The following is a 17,200-nucleotide window of genomic DNA, read 5'->3' on the forward strand; positions in this document are numbered from 1 at the left end:
GGGAGAGTATCTGCAGGAGAGGCTTGCGTTGCTGCAGCTGCACTCGCCAGCTATGAGCCCGGTGCCCATCGGTCAGCTGAGTGGCACTCCCACTGTGGGAGCACACTGACCACCAAGGGGCAGCTCCTGAGTTGAGTGTCTGCCCCCTGGTGGTCAGTGCACATCATAGCTACTGGCCGGTTGTCTGGTCATCCAGTTGTCCAGTCACTTAGGCTTTTATATATATAGATTATAAAAGAAATATTAATGTAAGCCACAATCTAGGTCAGCAAATGTAATATTGCCAGTACACCAGACATTTCCCATGTACCTTGCCCTGATGACAGTCACCATCTTCCCTAGAGGAAACCACTATCCTAACTTATGTGATAACTATGGCCTCTCTCTAACTTAACCACCTATTTATGTGTCCTCAAACAACACTGTCTAATTTTACCTTTTTTGGATTTCTCCCCAAGTAAAATTATACACATGTACTTAATTTTGTGTACTTTAGCTCATTATTATTTGTTAAATTTATACATGTCATTGCATGTAGCTCTAGCTATGGTATACATTCCTGTATAGTATTTCATTGTATGAATTAACTGCAAGTTATTTATCCATTTTAACTTTATCAACGCCTGATTGTCTCTTGTTTTTAGTTTCTTTCAATGTGAATATTTTTAAATTACTAACTCCATTTCTTTAGTGGTTTTAGAATTATAATGATTTCCAAACTCTTCTTGAGTCATTTTAAGGAGCAATGGTTGTAGACACTAGCTACTTAACCAAATCCCTCCTTTCTGGGCACAAGTCTACTCAGATAATCTAAATTTCCCAGCCTCCCTTCTAATTAGATATAGCCATATGACTATGCTTGTATTAATAGAATATCAGTGGAAGCAATATTCTATATTCTTTGAGCCACTTTATTTGGGGTCACTTTGTTTCAATAGCTTAGTGTGACCTTAAAAATATAGGATTTGAATTCAGAAGTGGGATTCTAAAAATAACGTCAAATAGGTGGTTAGATTAGAATTGAGGAAACAGATATCACAGGTTGCACAGTTTTTGTGAGCAAGATAGAAATGGCAAGTTTTTTTATGTAACCTAGCCTCAGACATCACACATCATTTCTACTGTGTTCTATTATTTACACAGGACAGCCATACTTGATGTGGAAATGAGCTATAGAAGGGAATGAGTACCAAGAAGTAAGAATCCTTGGGGCATCTTGTAGGTGTCTACTACATTGATTTTTGTTCTTATCTTTTCTATTCTCCCCCCCACCCCACCCCTAATTATTACCCTAGTGTTCACATCTCTGATTATTTAAACAGAAAGATTGGGGAAAGGAAGACAATGAGTCATCAAAATGCAGCATTTATTGTGAGGGGCAATCCCTGCCCTGCCCAAGCCAAGTGAGAAAAGAGGCTGAAGATAATCACAAGAAGATTGGGAGTGTCTACATGAAGAGGAACCCCAGTGCCTTGTCACTTTCCTAGGCCCTTCGGCCCTTCCTGTGAAAGCACACACTGGCCCCTCAGCAATCAGACCCCGCAAATCTCTCTGGGGGGTTTTATCAGCTACTTGCTCTGGGGAGAAAGCAGGGCAGAGCCAATTCTCAGGAACCCACTAGCATCTTCAATGCCCTTAGTTTTTCCATCTCTGACTCTGTTCTCCCTAATCTGGTAAACATTCTCTAACATAGTGGATGTAAGGGTTAGGGACAGAAAAACACACAACTATTATATTTTTCAAAACTGTTATACATGCCCTTATTTATGACTTTTTTCAGTGTCCACTTGATGGTTATGCTTTAGGAACTTAAAACCTGAAAACTGATTTTATGACATCTGCTGAGTCATTCCTCCCCTGAAGCAATGGACACTATGGTCTTACTATCTAAATCATAGTTACATGGGCTAAAAAGTAGAATATGACTCTGCTACAAAACTTTTCATCAAAACTTTCATTTAACTGAGCAAAATTCACTAGAAAATAAAGAGTCCTCCCCCACTCCCCATTCCCATGAGAAAGGGGGGCGAAACCAACCACTTCCCAGTGAAAGTCACAGAAAGGGAAGGGGTGGGGTGCTTGGGTATGCTGATTCCCTTTAATGATTGCTAAAGGCTCTCCCGGTATTTGACCAAGAAAGGAACATTTCTATTTATTCTAATCAAACTAAGGTTGATTTGGTCCTTAGGATAGAACTTTAGGCCAGAACCAAGTTATTTATTTCTGTTCCTTAAGGCCAAGTCTATGGGACGTTATATAATAAGTGTTTATTAAGAGCAAGTTTAAAGAACTCCAAGGTAACACCGCTGAAGTTCTATCTCATGGTTCAGAGCCAAGCTGATTACACTACTTCAGATTCAGATGTCACGAGAGTAGTTTCCCTTATCTGTGGGAAATATGTTTCAAGACCCCCAGTGGACAGTGGATGCCTGGAACTGTGGATAGTACCGAACCCTGTCTGTATGATGTTTGTCCTATACATACATCCCTACAGGGCTGGGCAAAAACAGGTTTACAGTTGTGAGTATACGAAACAGTTTATTATTGTGCTAGAGGCCTGGTGCACGAATTTCTGCACAGATGGGTTCAGGCTGGCCCACCCCGATCAAGGTGGATGGGGCCGATCAGGGGTGGGGCCAGTCAGGGGGAGGGGTTGCAGGCAGTCAAACTCCTGGTCAAGGGGACAATTTGCATATTAGCCTTTTATTATATAGGGTTATTATTTATTTGTATTATAATTGTAAACCTCCTTTTGCCCACCCCCGTATAATAGTTTAGTTTATAAATTAGGCACAGTAAGAGATTGACAACAATAACAAATAATAAAATAGAACAATTGTAACAATATACTATGATAAAAATTATGTGAATGGCCTTGGGGCCATTGCTAGGTAAATTAAGGGTTACTTGAACACAAGCACTGTGATTCCACATGACAGTCAATCTGATAAGCCAGAGGGTTACTAAGTGACTAAGGGGCAAGGAGCATATACAGCATGGAGACACTGGACAAAGGATGATTCATGTTCCAGGTGGCCAGGAATGGATTGCTCAAGATTTCATCACAGGATAGCACACAATTTTAAACTTTTGTTTATTTCTGGAATTACTCCTTTAATATTTTTGGATTGTAGCTGACCATAGGTAACTGAAACCATGGAAAGTGAGACTATGGATAGGAGGAGACTATTACAAATAAAGACCTAGTACGAAGGAAGAAATCAGCTCTGCTTGCAACTAAGTGAGGCCTCCCTGTCAGATTTTCCAGAACCTGATTTCCTGTGTCTCTCTTGGGAAGAATACAAGTTTCAGGAGGTCTTTGGAGAGAGTTTCATGATGCCAATTCTTGCTTTTATCCATGGGTTGGGCATTTGATGAGCAGTGGGTGCCAGTGCAATTGGAGAAAGAGAAGGGGAATTGTAAATATTTGAACATTAGCTTTTCTCCTGGGCTGGATTGCAGCAGGCTCAGAACATGACAGTTGCAGGAGGTGATTTTGGCACAGTTACCAAGGAGTCCTAGGTGGAAAGAATACTGGGAGTACTGGACAAAAACAGTTGAGAGATTTGGCTCATTGCTGGACTGTCACTATCTTGACTTGCAACTTGGTGAATATTATGGAATCTCTCTGCTTCTTTAATTCTATCTGTAAGGAAAGCCAGACACACTTTTGTTGGTGTTTGTGATTTACTTGCAGTTCCCCTCATCCTAGAATTAGGGTTTTACTTTTCCTAAACATGTAGACTCTTGGCTTATCTGGAGTCTAGAGCACACAGTACAGAGCTTTGTGAAACACGGTGCCTATGAGAAGTCTCCTGTTGTGCACAAAAGCCACGGAGCTGCCCTGAAGCACAGAGCCCGAGTTGGCATACTCCGTGCTTATCCTGGGCTTCTCAGACAGAACATCCTGGATGCGAAGTACCTGCCAAGAAGAGATTAATTGTTAGTGCACTATATGAGCAAATAGCTGCCAGTGATGTTTTCCTTCCCAAATACTCCAGGACTAATACATTTCTCACAAATCAATAAGCTAAAATTTGTATATCTTCGTTTTTTCTTCTTTTGATGGTGAAAGTATTAATGTCCTAATGATATCTATGCAGTCTGACAATAGCGGTATCCCTCAATAGAAACATAGGAAGAAATGAAAAAGGGACATCCAGTTAGCAAGCCAACCCAACCTGGTAACCAGTAGAATGGTAGTTGTCACAGCTGGAATCCCTCGCATCAGAGAAGTGGCGAGGAAGCATACAGAATGCATACTTGAAAAATTCAATCTGAACATCACTACTTCATACTGTTATTTATCCCCAGGATTAACACACTTTAGGTTGCCAATCAGTAAATATGAAAGTGCTCAGGTTTCCAAATAGCCGGGGTGAAGTTCACTCAAACAGGACAAGATAGGAATTAAAGAAAACCAATGCAAAGTTCATGAGTCATGAGTCTATATCGACATCTCCTATTAAAATAGTTCAGTTGAGTTTTGGCTTTTTATCTTAAGGAAAATCCTATAACTTCTTCTCAGATTTGTTACAGGAAAATATTCAAGCTTGGAACTCCTGTAGAAAACATTAGACTCAACCAAAAGGAAAGGGTGTCAGTGACTGTGAAGAAAGAAGTCTTATCTAAATAAACAAATGAGCCCTGGCCGGTGTGGCTCAGTTGGTTGGGCGTGGTCCAGTGCACTGAAAGGTTGCTGGTTCGATTCCTGGTCAAGCACATGCCTAGGTTGTAGGCTCAATCCCCAATATCGGGTATGCAGTACAGGAGGCATGTTACTCTCTTTCTCCCTCTCCCTTCCTCTCTCTCCAAAAATCAATAAAAAAAAAAATTAAAAAATCTTTAAAATAAACAAATGATTAAACTTGGAAATAGAGACATGAAAAAGATCCTAAACAATTTTCAAATCATCTTATAGATTGCATTTTCATTCATTTAATGCAGGCATTGTTGTAGAATAGTTATATTATCTCTTTTGGGGGCACATAATCTGAGGCAAGAGTAGCATGCTATTTATGGTAACAATCCTTCAGGCTTTAGGTTCAAGCTGGACTCTTTTTTTTTTTTTTTTAATCCTCACCCAGGATATTTTTCCATTGATTTTTAGAGTGAGTGGAAGAGAGAAGGAAAGACAGAGAGAAACATCGTTGTGAGAGAAACACATTGATTGGTTTCCTCCTGCACATGCCTGACCAGGGCCCGGGCAGGAGAGAAGACTGCAACCAAGGTACATGCCCTTGACCAGAATCAAACTCGAGACCCTTCGGTCTGCAGGCCGACGCTCTACCCACTGAGCAACTGGCTAGGGCAGGCTGGACTCTTGTTTCTTTTTACATTTCTTGCTATTTTTTTAAAAAAAGCTGTGGCTAATATATTAATAAGAGAAACAATTATTTTTTAAAAAAATACTGAAGGACAGCAATTTTGGAAGCAGAAATAATTGTATGTTCTAATTTACTCCTGGGCCAATTATAAGGCTAGGGTTTAAATCTCCATTTCCCAACTCCCCAAACCTAGATTCAAACATTTTATCTTCTTTCAAACCTTATCATCTCAATGAGGCCTACACTGATCTTTATATTTAATAGTAGGACTTGCCCTTCTCCCCATTCACAGTAATTCTGATCCTTTTTACTCTATTACATTTTTTCCCCATAGAACTTAACATCTTCAAATTACTATATAACTTACTATTTCTTATGCTTATTGTTTATTGTCTGTACCCCCTCCCTAAGAGCAAGGATCCTTGTATATTTTGTTTACTGGTATATCTTATGTATGAAATGAAGTCTGGTATATTATAATTGCTCAACAAATTTTTGTGACTAAATATCTCAGATTATGTCTGCCAAGAATTTATATGTATATTTAAATTCACTTGAGATTACTTTATTCTTAATCTCAATGCTATAGAAAATGAAATGCATTATGTTATTGCTTTTAATGTCATAGAAAATCCAATGGCATATGCTATTGTTTTAGAAGAGATGTTAAATAATGCAAATACCATCTTTAAAATGAGACATTCTTTAACACTATCATTTACAGTCCTTAGGCCTGGCCTGTGATCAGTGCCATCTTTCCCAGCTGCCTGGAGCCAGCCCCGCCCCACCAGTTGCCCCACACACAGAGGGCAACCCACAGCGGGGCAGGGTCCTTGGCCCAGCGCCATTCGTGTCCCCCGCCACCCAACCTCAGTTCCCTGTTTGACATCGGGCAATCAGAGCCTGCTGGCTGGGGAAAGGGACTGAGAGGTGGTCAGTGCGCCTCATAGTAACTGGTCAGGCTGTCGTTCTGGTTGTTCCACCATTAGGGTTAATTTGCATATTACCCTTTTATTATATAGGATTAGAACTGGGTGGCAAAATTAATTTTGTTTTGTGATTACAGTCATTTAAATCCTTTCATTTGAACTTCATGTTTGGTAGTGTGAAAGAAGGTGGTTCTGTATATGACTCTCCCTTTGCCTAACTTCAGGGCCTATTCTGAGCTTATATCCTGATTGGAAATAGGAATAGCAATTTGGGTCAACATGAATAATCAAGCTCATATTTTTCCAATTATTCCCAGTGGCAAGTATAGCCTTTGCTATGATGGGGCACGTTGTCTAGCACTGATGTTAAATTGGTACCTGGTAACCTGAAAAAGTTAATGGGCTATATCTCTTCATTCTAACAAAATCTTTACTCTTTCCATATGTACATTTGTTCATTTCTGTAACATCACATGTGACCCAGTCAATTCTTCCATGTTGCCTTAACAGCTTGTTGTACAGCCTTGCCTATGAGCTCAGAGAAATGTAGGAACTTACTTCTGACCCTGGAGGATCCTTGGGGTTATAGATCAGCAACTTCATGGCATTAGGATGGCATCCTGCCAAAATATCCCCTGTGTCAGGATCGATGGTTAAGTTATCCACTAAGGTGTCCAACTGTATTACCTTTCAACGAAGAGGAAACAGTGAAGACGTTGTTCCTTACCCCTCCCCCCTCGCACCAGCTCCTTCTGGATCCTGAAATTATTATTATTATTTTTTGGTTGATCCTCAACTGAGGATATTTTTTCTATTTATTTTTAGAGAAAGTGGAAGGGAGGGAGGGAAGAGATAGAGAAACACCAATGTGAGAGAGACACATCAATTGGTTGCCTTCCACACTGGCCCTAACCAGGGTGGGATCAAACCTGCAACGCAATTACATGCCCTAGACCTAGATGGAACCTGCAATGGTTCAGTACATGGGCTGACACTCTAACCATTGAACAACACCATCCAGGGCTAACATTAGTATTTTTAATGGGCTTTGTTACTGGTTATTAGTGGTGCAAGAACACACTCTTACCATCAATATTTTTTTTAACTACTCATGTTTTCTTCATTCAAGGAGCACATTCCCAGGTCAAGCGTGGGAGCTAATGTAAGAGGCCATGTTGTGTGGGCAAGCCAGGGTACTCTTACCTTCAGTTGAGTTAAATCCCAGTTATCATGAATTTTCATTACATGAATGTTCTTAGCCATTACATCAGCTACATAGATATACCTTTGAAGTAAATCACATGTACATTGAAGCAAGTAGTATTAAGAAATGACATTAAATTTTATTGTGGAGAAGATGTATAAAAATTCACAATAGTTAAAGTACTAGTGCACTGCCATTTTAAACCACAGCAAAAAAAAAAAAAAAAAAAAGATAATGGAGTGGTATTTTTAATATTCTTGAAGTGCTTTATATAAGTGTTGAATATGAGATATGACTATAAAATAATGAAATTGGTGTTTCTAGATGACATATAGACTCAATCTCATTACTTGGGAACCTTTAACTTGAATGTCTTTAAATTGAATGGAGGTAAGTGGACCTTTAAATTGAATGGAGGTAAGTGGTCCTCTTATAAGACAAAAAGATACTTCCAAAAACTAGTCCTTGGCAAGAAGAATCAGATGACCATGAAGCTCAATCACAATCATTTTTTAAAAGAGGAAGAACATTTGGAGCTGTTTGCCACAGGGATCATCTCTACTAATTATCTCAAATTTATATATCAATACTCATAGTACTTTGCTTTTTAAAATACCATCCATTTTAAAACACTTTAAGAGTTTTCCATAAAACTGCATGCTTCATAAAAAGTGTTTTTTCATAGAAAATTCTGCTGCAGAGAATCAGTAAGTCTGAAACTTATACAACTTAATGTCCAATCTAAGGTGTCCAATCTTAATGACACCCTCTCCGATAAGAACTTTGGGGTAACAGAACTTAGTATAAGTGGTTAAAGGCCTTCCAACCTCATAAGAGGCAGAGGTATCATGCTTTTATTCTTCATTTTAGTGAGCTAGAGTCACATAAGAAAATTGGGACAAGGACTTTATATCTTTGAGTCAAAATGCCTCATTTCATTGTGCGACAAGAGTGGAGTCTAAAGTGTAGGAAGGCAAATTGGTTTGCTTAAGACCACACATTTAGTATAAAGCCTGGCCATACCTGATCCCTCCACTCATATGTTGACTATTTAAGCTAGGAAATAACCTACCTCTTAAGGGAAGGAGTCCACTAATATGTCAAGGTCAAAGGGTAGAAAAATTATAAATGAGCTTACTTACTTTTTGTCTAGTGATACTGTGATCCCATTGGCAGAACTAAATCCTTCAGCCACCACTTTGACTTCCTTTGGACTATAGAAAAGAACATAAGTCCACTGAAGATCTATGAATGTCTCTAATAGTGTCAAGAAGTGGCTGGTAAAATAGTGGTCTCTGGTGGCATAGAACTGTTCTGGTCCGAGAACCACAATGTCATTCACACTAAAGTGGACAGAGAGAGAGAGAGAGAGAGAGAGAGAGAGAATTTTAAAATAGTGATTGTTGTCAAAATCGCCAAATCTCTACAAAGACCAATATGTTCATCAACTTGAAAAAGTATACATGAACTAGTATGAATTTTTAAAATCCACAGAAAGTAAATGATTTTTCATTGCCCTGATTTTTTTTTTAGCCATTTGTTATTCTCGTTCCTCTCTTTTTGCAGAAGTAAAATCCAATAAATATACAAATAAGCCTCAAACTCCAAATCTTTGGACTTGTAAATGTTTATAATAGTTATCTGTGGCGGTCATAGTACAGTTTGCCAATGGTGCTGGTTCTTCTCTTTCTGTAATTAGGTTTCTCCAATGTCCTTGATGTTAGGCATGGCCATACGACTAGCTTTGGCCAATGAAATGAAGTGATTGTGTGTGGCTCTCAGATGGAGGACTTTAAGAGCTAGTTCATGACCCACCATGCTTCCCTCACTCTTCTATAGTAACCAGCAACTTTCCTGATGATGCACAGTGTGGTTCTTGTAGGGTCCTACAGGAGGATAATATAAAACTGAGTCCCCATATCACCTGCATTAGAGGCATAGCATGAGTAAGAAAAGAAAACTTTGTAAAGAAGGTAGCGTTTTCTTTTCTGCTATTTTAGCATAACCCAGTTCATCCTGACCTTTATATTTTCTTTGAGTAGGTGAAATTGTAGTGCTATTACTTCCATTTGTGTTCTTTAATACCATTACATTTTTTTAAATTAAGTCTTACTCTTACAACATAAAAAAAATATGTCATTTTCATTTTGGAAAAGTAAAAAAAGAAGACAGTGACTTGAAAAATGTGAAAAAAATAAAGGTTAAATCTTTTTAGATTAAATTGGGAAAGAAAACTGGATGAATCAGGAACATATTTTTAGGTTTTGATGTATAATGACTTTTCCAAGGTCATCTTTCAGGTCTCAGTGTGAGCATTCCTTCCTCTAAAAGGTATTGCCTAACCCCATAGATTAAATCGAATTCTCTTAAGAATAGACCTTGTTCTACTCCTTAAAATGCTTGGTCAATGTGGGTATCAGAGCACTTCTTAAGGTTCTCTTTAGAGCCTGACTTGCCCTGTTCCAGATGGCACTACTTCAACCAGCTCTTCAAGGGATCTGGAAGGTTTTCCACAGGAGGCTTTATGGTGCTTTACCTCCTGCCTGTGTGGGTCTCTTGCTCCCACTTTCAGGCTTCTGTGTTGACAACAAAACACAAGATATCTCCAGGCGTGACTTATTCAGGTACCTAGTGAATAGCCCTTGAGGCAAACCTTTGACTAATGGGAGATAAGGCTGGTAGATAAGCTCTTCTCCCTTTCTTACCTGGCCCAGGTAAGAAAGGGAGAAGGATGATGTATTTGCTATAGACTGTCCCCCATATGAGTTTCTAGAAGTGCTGCCATAACAAAGTGCCACAAACTAGGTGGCATAAAACAACAGAAATGTATTGTCTTGCAGTTCTGGAGGCTAGAAGTCTGAAATCAAGGTGTTGACAGGGCCATGCTCCCCGGGAAGTTCCTGTGGTAGAATCCTTCCTTGTCTCTTCTGGCTTCTAGGAGCCGCAGGCAATCACTTCAATCTCACACTCCATCTTTACCTGGCATTCTCCCTGTGTGAGCCCACCAATATGGAGGGCATTAACTAATAAAATGTACCAATGATCTATTTCCAAATCAGGTCATGTTCTGAAATATTGGGGTTAACATTGCAAAATGTCTTTTTGAGGGAACACAATTCAACCCATATCACTCCTTCTTTCCTGCCTCAAGCTGTTCTCTCACTTTTGCATCCTGGGATTGTACTCCCTAATCAAGTTGTCATGTATGGAGTTTTCCCTTAGGCTGTGATTTCTGAGGAATGCTTCCTGTGAGGTCATGTTATTGCATCTAAGCCTCACAATCACCAGTGTGGTGAGTTAGATCAATAAGAGAACCCCATTTTGCTCAGGAAATTGAAGCACAGGCAAAGTGATTTGTCCAGTTTCCCAGTCACTCCATGGTAGTCCTGGTCCCCACTGTGCCTCAGAACCCAACACAAAGTGTTAAGAGAGGAGTTCAGGCCGGCTGCTGTGGCTCAGTGGTTGAGCATTGACCTATGAACCAGGAGGTCATGGTTCAATTCTTGGTCAGAGCACATGCCCAGGTTGTGGGCTTGATCCCTAGTGTAGCGCACGCAAGAGGCAGTCGGTCAATGATTCTCTCTCATCATTGATGTTTCTATTGTTCTCTCCCTCTCCCTTCCTCTCTGAAATCAATAAAAACATTTTTTTTTTTAAAAAGAGAGAGGAGTTCAGTAACTTCAACTAATCTCACTTTTTCTACCCTCTGCTTTTATTGCTCCCAGATTCTATGGGAGAAGTCCATATATGATGTTGAGAAAGAGAACAAAGACAAGAAGGTGAACTTCCATTTATTTTCCCATTTTTCTGTCTCATGAAAAGATGAACCTCTACTCTTTTAGAACCTATCTTTCAGTGTTGAGTCCATTTTATAAGACAAATTCTTCATTGTTTGTTACAGCTTTGAAATAGGCAACCTATCCACTAAAAAACATACTATTGTTTTGCAACACAATAAGAAAGATGTTTAGCATTGCCCTTGAGAGCACAGCTTTGAATTCAGACAGATCTAGGTTTACACTCTGGGTCTGCCACTTACAAATTATGTAACATGAGCAATTTTTTAATCTAAAACACTAAGTGTCAGCTTACTCATGCCTGTTATTGAAGGCTGTTGTGAGAATTAAATTAAGTATTTTTGTACAATGCCTGGCACAACACCGAAGCTTGATAAATGTGAATTTTTATATGTGCCCACAGGCTTTTTTTCAAATTCCACCTTAAAGCTCTCATTGAACAAAGGAATAGCCCATCTTGAGGTTGGCTGTAACACCCAGTGGATGCAGCTTTCAGACACGGCCTACCAGGATAACTAGAAATGGGTGTAGGTGTTTAAAGAGAGCCCTGTAGTTAGTATTGCATTGTTGTGGAATTAGAGCTGGGAATCTAATTGAGCACTTTCATAGGATTAAAATGCTTTTAAGAAGTTGGGAAATATAAAGATATTCAATACTAATACAGCAATTTCTAGTGAGGTGCTGGGCAGTGTCACCATGGGAACCTTTAGAAAGCTTCAGAAAACAATGCTACAGAACAATAGTTTGAGGAAGCCTGCTGAACCCAAGAAAACAAAGCACACAGCAGAGGTGCAAAATAAATAGAAGTGCAAAATACTTTAAATCCATACCTTTGGAGAAGTTCGTGTTCTATAGTTTTCAGGTGAACGAGAGAACGTTGTTGTTCCTCAAATTTAAATATCTCCACAGTAGACTTCATGTGGGGATGATTCACAACATAAAGGTACACAGTATGGTCTAAGTGGGAAAAGGCATAATTTCCCATAAGTTTACTCCTATTGCAACTTTTATTAGATTTGGTGTGCAACTTGGTCATGTCCAAGAGTTTTTCTCATCCATCTTGCATTGGATTCCCACAGTCCACTTGATGGACAAGTCAGACAAATGCCAGTATCACTATTTTATTGAAGAAATTGAGACTGAGAAGGGGGATGATTTGTCAGCAATTTTACCATCACCAAGTGGCAGAGCCAAACCCTGATGTTTCCACATAGTCTCTTCATCCTCACCTGCATTCCCCTTTCTAATAGGAAGGTACAGAACTACAGCGGTGCATGGACATGATATGGTTTCCCCAGATGGCTCTTCAACAGGAGAAGTGGACGCAAGCAAACAAAGCTTTGCTGAGAATTCTTTTTGGTGGATATTTCCCACATTGCAACACACATTCCAGAAATGCCAGGGCTGTGTGAATATCTTAAACTAGGCAATACTTCCCAGCTAGAGAATGAACTTCTGATGCAAGTCAACCACCTGAGGCTGCAATACCAATATTTAGTGAGCCTAGTGGACATGGAATGTAAACATGAATGCACAAAGAAACAGAGTAGACAATTGTGGGTGTTAGCTCAAGAGCGTTCAACTATCTGCTTTCATATTGGACCGTGAACGGCTCTGAACAGGATTGAGGGTAGTAATCCGACTTCTCAAAGTACTGTTTCCTGACTTCTCAGGAGCTCCAAATCAGATGAGCTCTGGATTTTGAAAAGGCCTTCCCCCATCCTCCTACTGGGCTCTCCCCTATTCCCTCCCTTAATGGGGTTCCTAAGCCTATAATGGAGCAAACCCGGGCCCTGATATGGCCCCTGAAACACACTGATACCTTGACCCAAATTAAGAAAAGGGGCTCCCTCACAGATGAGTCTTTCATTTGGTCTGACTCAGCTCTGGTCCGGGGCCAGGGGCTTGGCAAGCAGAACTGAGTTGAATTTTAGTTCTCACGTGGCCCTTCAGCAGACACTCCTGCCAAACACAGCATGAACAATATGTGTGCTGCCCAGGCCCTACCCTTCTTTAGGCCTTCACTGGGCCCCTCTTTCCACACAGCAATGCTTGGTGAGAATAATGTTCTTCTCTGTCTTCTCATTCCATTCCAATGTATACGTGATGTTTTGGCCTTATGAATTAAATGCATAATTAAGGAAGGTGACTAATAAATTAAGATGTCAATCATAATATACTGAGCTTCTGAAATCCTGATTAAATGCCTAAAGGTTAATCTGAAAACTGTAAACTGGTCCCATTTGAGGAAGAAAAAAAAAAACCTCAAACCAAAGCTCACTCTTCCTTCCCTACCTCCACCCTCCATCCCCCTGCAAAGAAACCTCCTCCTCCAACACTATCCCGTGAAATAAAATAGCTCCAGGTTAATCTGATTACTCATTACAACTTCTCCAGTGAAGCATTATGTCTAGTTTCATGTCAGGCAAAAAAAAGTGGTGACTTTGTATTATTCAAGTAGAGCCTGAAGCCCTAATTTCAACCAAATGAAGAACGTAGGATTAGAAGTAAGACCCTCTGGGGTTCCAGTTCTGGAACTGCCATTTACTCGTGACAGAAGTGAAGCCATACTTCACTGCATTTCTCTAAACTCCATTTCTCCATCTATAAAACTGAGCATTAATATCTGAACTGCCTGTGCCATAGGATTCATTCATTTATTCATTTAACACATGTTCTAGAGCAGCAGATGTGGTTCTAGACTCTGGGAATCCAGCAATGAACAAGTCACACATGCTTTTATGGTGATTATATTCTAGAGAGGAAAACAGGGAGGAAATGAATAGTAAATAAAAGAAATGGAAGTAGGAGATGCCTTCATAGAGTGCAGCCACTTGAACAGTGACAGGTAAGCTTGGCTCCAAAAATTAGAAGGAGCTCACTATAGAGCAGTGGTCGGCAAACTGCGGCTCTCGAGCCACATGTGGCTCTTTGGCCTCTTGAATGTGGCTCTTCCACAAAATACTACGGCCTGGGAGAGTCTATTTTGAAGAAGTGGCATTAGAAGAAGTTTAAGTTTAAAAAATTTGGCTCTCAAAAGAAATTTCAATCTTTGTACTATTGATATTTGGCTCTGTTGACTAATGAGTTTGCCTACCACTGCATAGAGCAATAGGGGGAGAGGAGTAGAAGGTTGGTACCTTTTTACATTAATAAGAAAACACTAGTTGCTATTCTGATGAATGCTAAAAGAAGTACATCGCAAAGAAATATAATAAGGTTCATGCCCTGAAACAGGTGGGGGAAGGTTTCCCTAAGAAGGTGACACTTAAGCTGAGGCCTGACGGATGAGGATGAGAGGATGAGTAAGCCAGAAGTAGTGGAAAGATATTCCAGGCCAGGGTGTGGGGGGGGGGGGCAGACTGCAGATGCAAAGGCCCTGAGGCATGTAGCATTTTATAGGACTAAAAGAAATCCAATGTGACTGGTCCAGAGAGTCAGGGGGGAGAGTGGTGCCTGGTGAGGCTGGAGGGAGCACCCAGATGCCAGAATGTGTAGGAGGAGCCCCTAGGAACCCAGGTTATTTTGAAGATTTGGGGTTGATCTCCAGAGTAATGGGAACAACATGGAGCATTTTAAGAAGAGAGTGACATGATCAGATTTGCATAAAAAATAACTTGATTATGGAAATGGATTGAGGTAGCATTAGAGGGAAGGTGCAGTCATGGGAAAGACACGCTTGGTGCTTGGACTGGGATGGCGGCAGGGAGGATGGGAAGAGGTGGACAGCTTGGAGAGATGGGTAAGAGGGAAATGAGAGCATTGTAACTAGTTCACTGAATGGCACAGGGAGAGGAGAAGTCTCAGGTTGGGACAGGGTTTTATTTTGGGACTAAATAAATCACATATATGTGAAAATGCTCTATAAAATATAAAGCAATACAAAATTGTTATGTGACTGGTTAGGTATAATTACCTTTTAAAGAAGGACTTGCTAAGCAAGCAGATATATAGGGGTGGGCAAATGCAAACACACACACACACACTTACTTACAGTAATACTATTCTTGGCCCTTCACCCCTGGGGGAGTGAATCTAATCTTCAAGCTTTTCTTAGAATAATCCTTCTATGCCTAAATCTTACTGGAGAGCTGGCTCTCCTGCAGGCAACACTGAAGTACATCAGAGAAGGTGCTCTGCCCTCTTACATTCTCCTTAAGGCACCACACCTGGAGGAGAGAGCAGCATGCTTGGAGCTACAACCTTCCAGACCTCACATCTGTTATCATCAATCAACAGTTTGTTTCTAAGGAAGCCACACCCTTTGTTTGCTGCCTACTCATCAAATTCCCTACCAACTCCCTTTGTCCCACCTCTGACAGGGCTAGTCTAAATCAGGCGGAAAATCTTAGAAGGTTTACAGTTGTTTGTATGGAAAAAGACATGCAGGTTATGATTATTTCAATAGCTTTATTAACTCAAAAGAAAGTCACAATGGCACAGTAAACCTACTTTTCCCCACCCCTATGTAAGTTTTCAGGGGAATATTTAACTTACATCATAAAATAGTATTCAACCATTTTTAAAGATAAACATTTATTTAAACTTGAACAAGTGTTGGTGCAGACCAAACTTATTGGATAGGTAGATAGGAAATAATTATGAATCATTAAATCAGTCCAGCAAATTTATACTTAACAATACATTGTAATTCCATTAGGTATTTGGAAGAATTAAAGCACCATTTCTTTAAACAATCTGAATTGTAACACTTCCATTTGGTCTTCCCTTTAAATAGTTACTATTAGGTTTCACTGTTCTTATTTTCTACATGTTCTATGGACCCACAGGCATTTAAAAATGAAATTAATTTGGAATTAGGAACTATCAACAACTAAAAAATAATATTTGAAATTGTTTTAAAGCACAATGTATTAATATGTATATTTTGTTTTTATAACAGCTTTTTTGAGATATAATTCCCTTGACATTTCCCTCATTCTCCCCCTTATTCCTAAGCATTCAAGCTTTACCTTTGTCAATGAAAGTACTGATCCCATGTGGATTGAATGATGCTTTGTCAAAACCATCACTGATTGTCAGTGCCTGGACCCTTGAGTTCTGCTCATTCAGATCCATCATGAAGATTTGTCCTGGTTCATCTGGTGCAAAGCTTGGCATGCCAGGATATTTTAATCCCTTTAAAAAATAGAGAGTAAATATATATATATCAAAACAATGTTTTCATAAAGAAATTAAAATCTCAAAGTCTAGCAAAGATGTTAAAAACTCTAAATTTCTTTTAGATTTCTGGGACATTTTTATCTGTCAGCTGTTGCCGTTATCTAATCTGAGGGATTAGCAATGTCACCTAAACCATTGGGAATAGAAGAATCCAATGTCAGTTTTTAATATAGAAAGAAAGGGTTTAGACAAAAAGTACTGTGCAAGAGATAGAGGCTGTGTTACTTTGCGTGGGTCCCTTGCCTGTCTGTGCCTCAGGTTCCTCTTTTACAAAATGAGAACGTTAAAATGTATGATATCTAAGACTCTATCCAGTCCTAATATTCTATAACTGACCTTCCTCAAAGTGGAGAGAAGGGGTGTGTAGTTTCATTGTATTGCTTCCATCCTGACATCCATTACATTTCATAGTAGAATTAGCCAAGAGTTAACTTTGGGGAACTAGTCTCGAAGAATTGACTATTTCTGACCTATTTTGTTCTTATAGATAAGTCTGAAAATTCGAATATGAATCTTTTTTTCTAAGTAATGCAAAAAGTTCTTGGAGAGTGGCCCTGTTTATTGGAGGACCAGGTATTTATAAACCAATCATAGGCATCCTGAATGTATTGGGCCTTTGCTGCATCCCTGGTCATTGTATCAAATCTTGGGGTTGACTTATTCTACAAAAGTTGCAACTTCCTCCCCCATCACTCTGATAGCATCAACCTTAATATCAACAACCCTGTATCTTTTCTTGTACCCTCGTTTTTCCACTTA

General features: G+C 39.6%; 1 protein-coding gene across 1 annotated transcript in view; it reads right to left on the reverse strand.

Moving 5' to 3' along the window:
* Positions 1 to 903: 903 nt before the first annotated feature.
* Positions 904 to 17,200, reverse strand: part of LOC308245646 (serum paraoxonase/lactonase 3-like) — a 28,481-nt gene continuing 12,184 nt past the window's right edge. Inside the window, exons 4-9 of the mRNA XM_080663208.1 lie at positions 16,231 to 16,396; positions 12,088 to 12,214; positions 8,603 to 8,803; positions 7,460 to 7,541; positions 6,815 to 6,943; positions 904 to 3,922 (exon numbers count right to left, since the gene is read on the reverse strand). Of these exons, the coding sequence (XP_080519334.1) occupies positions 3,764 to 3,922; positions 6,815 to 6,943; positions 7,460 to 7,541; positions 8,603 to 8,803; positions 12,088 to 12,214; positions 16,231 to 16,396 (864 nt within the window). The 3' untranslated portion in view covers positions 904 to 3,763. The remainder of the gene's footprint in view (positions 3,923 to 6,814; positions 6,944 to 7,459; positions 7,542 to 8,602; positions 8,804 to 12,087; positions 12,215 to 16,230; positions 16,397 to 17,200) is intronic.

The sequence above is a fragment of the Plecotus auritus genome (genome assembly GCF_963455305.1).
Source record: "Plecotus auritus genome assembly, chromosome: 4".
NCBI lineage: Eukaryota > Metazoa > Chordata > Mammalia > Chiroptera > Vespertilionidae > Plecotus > Plecotus auritus.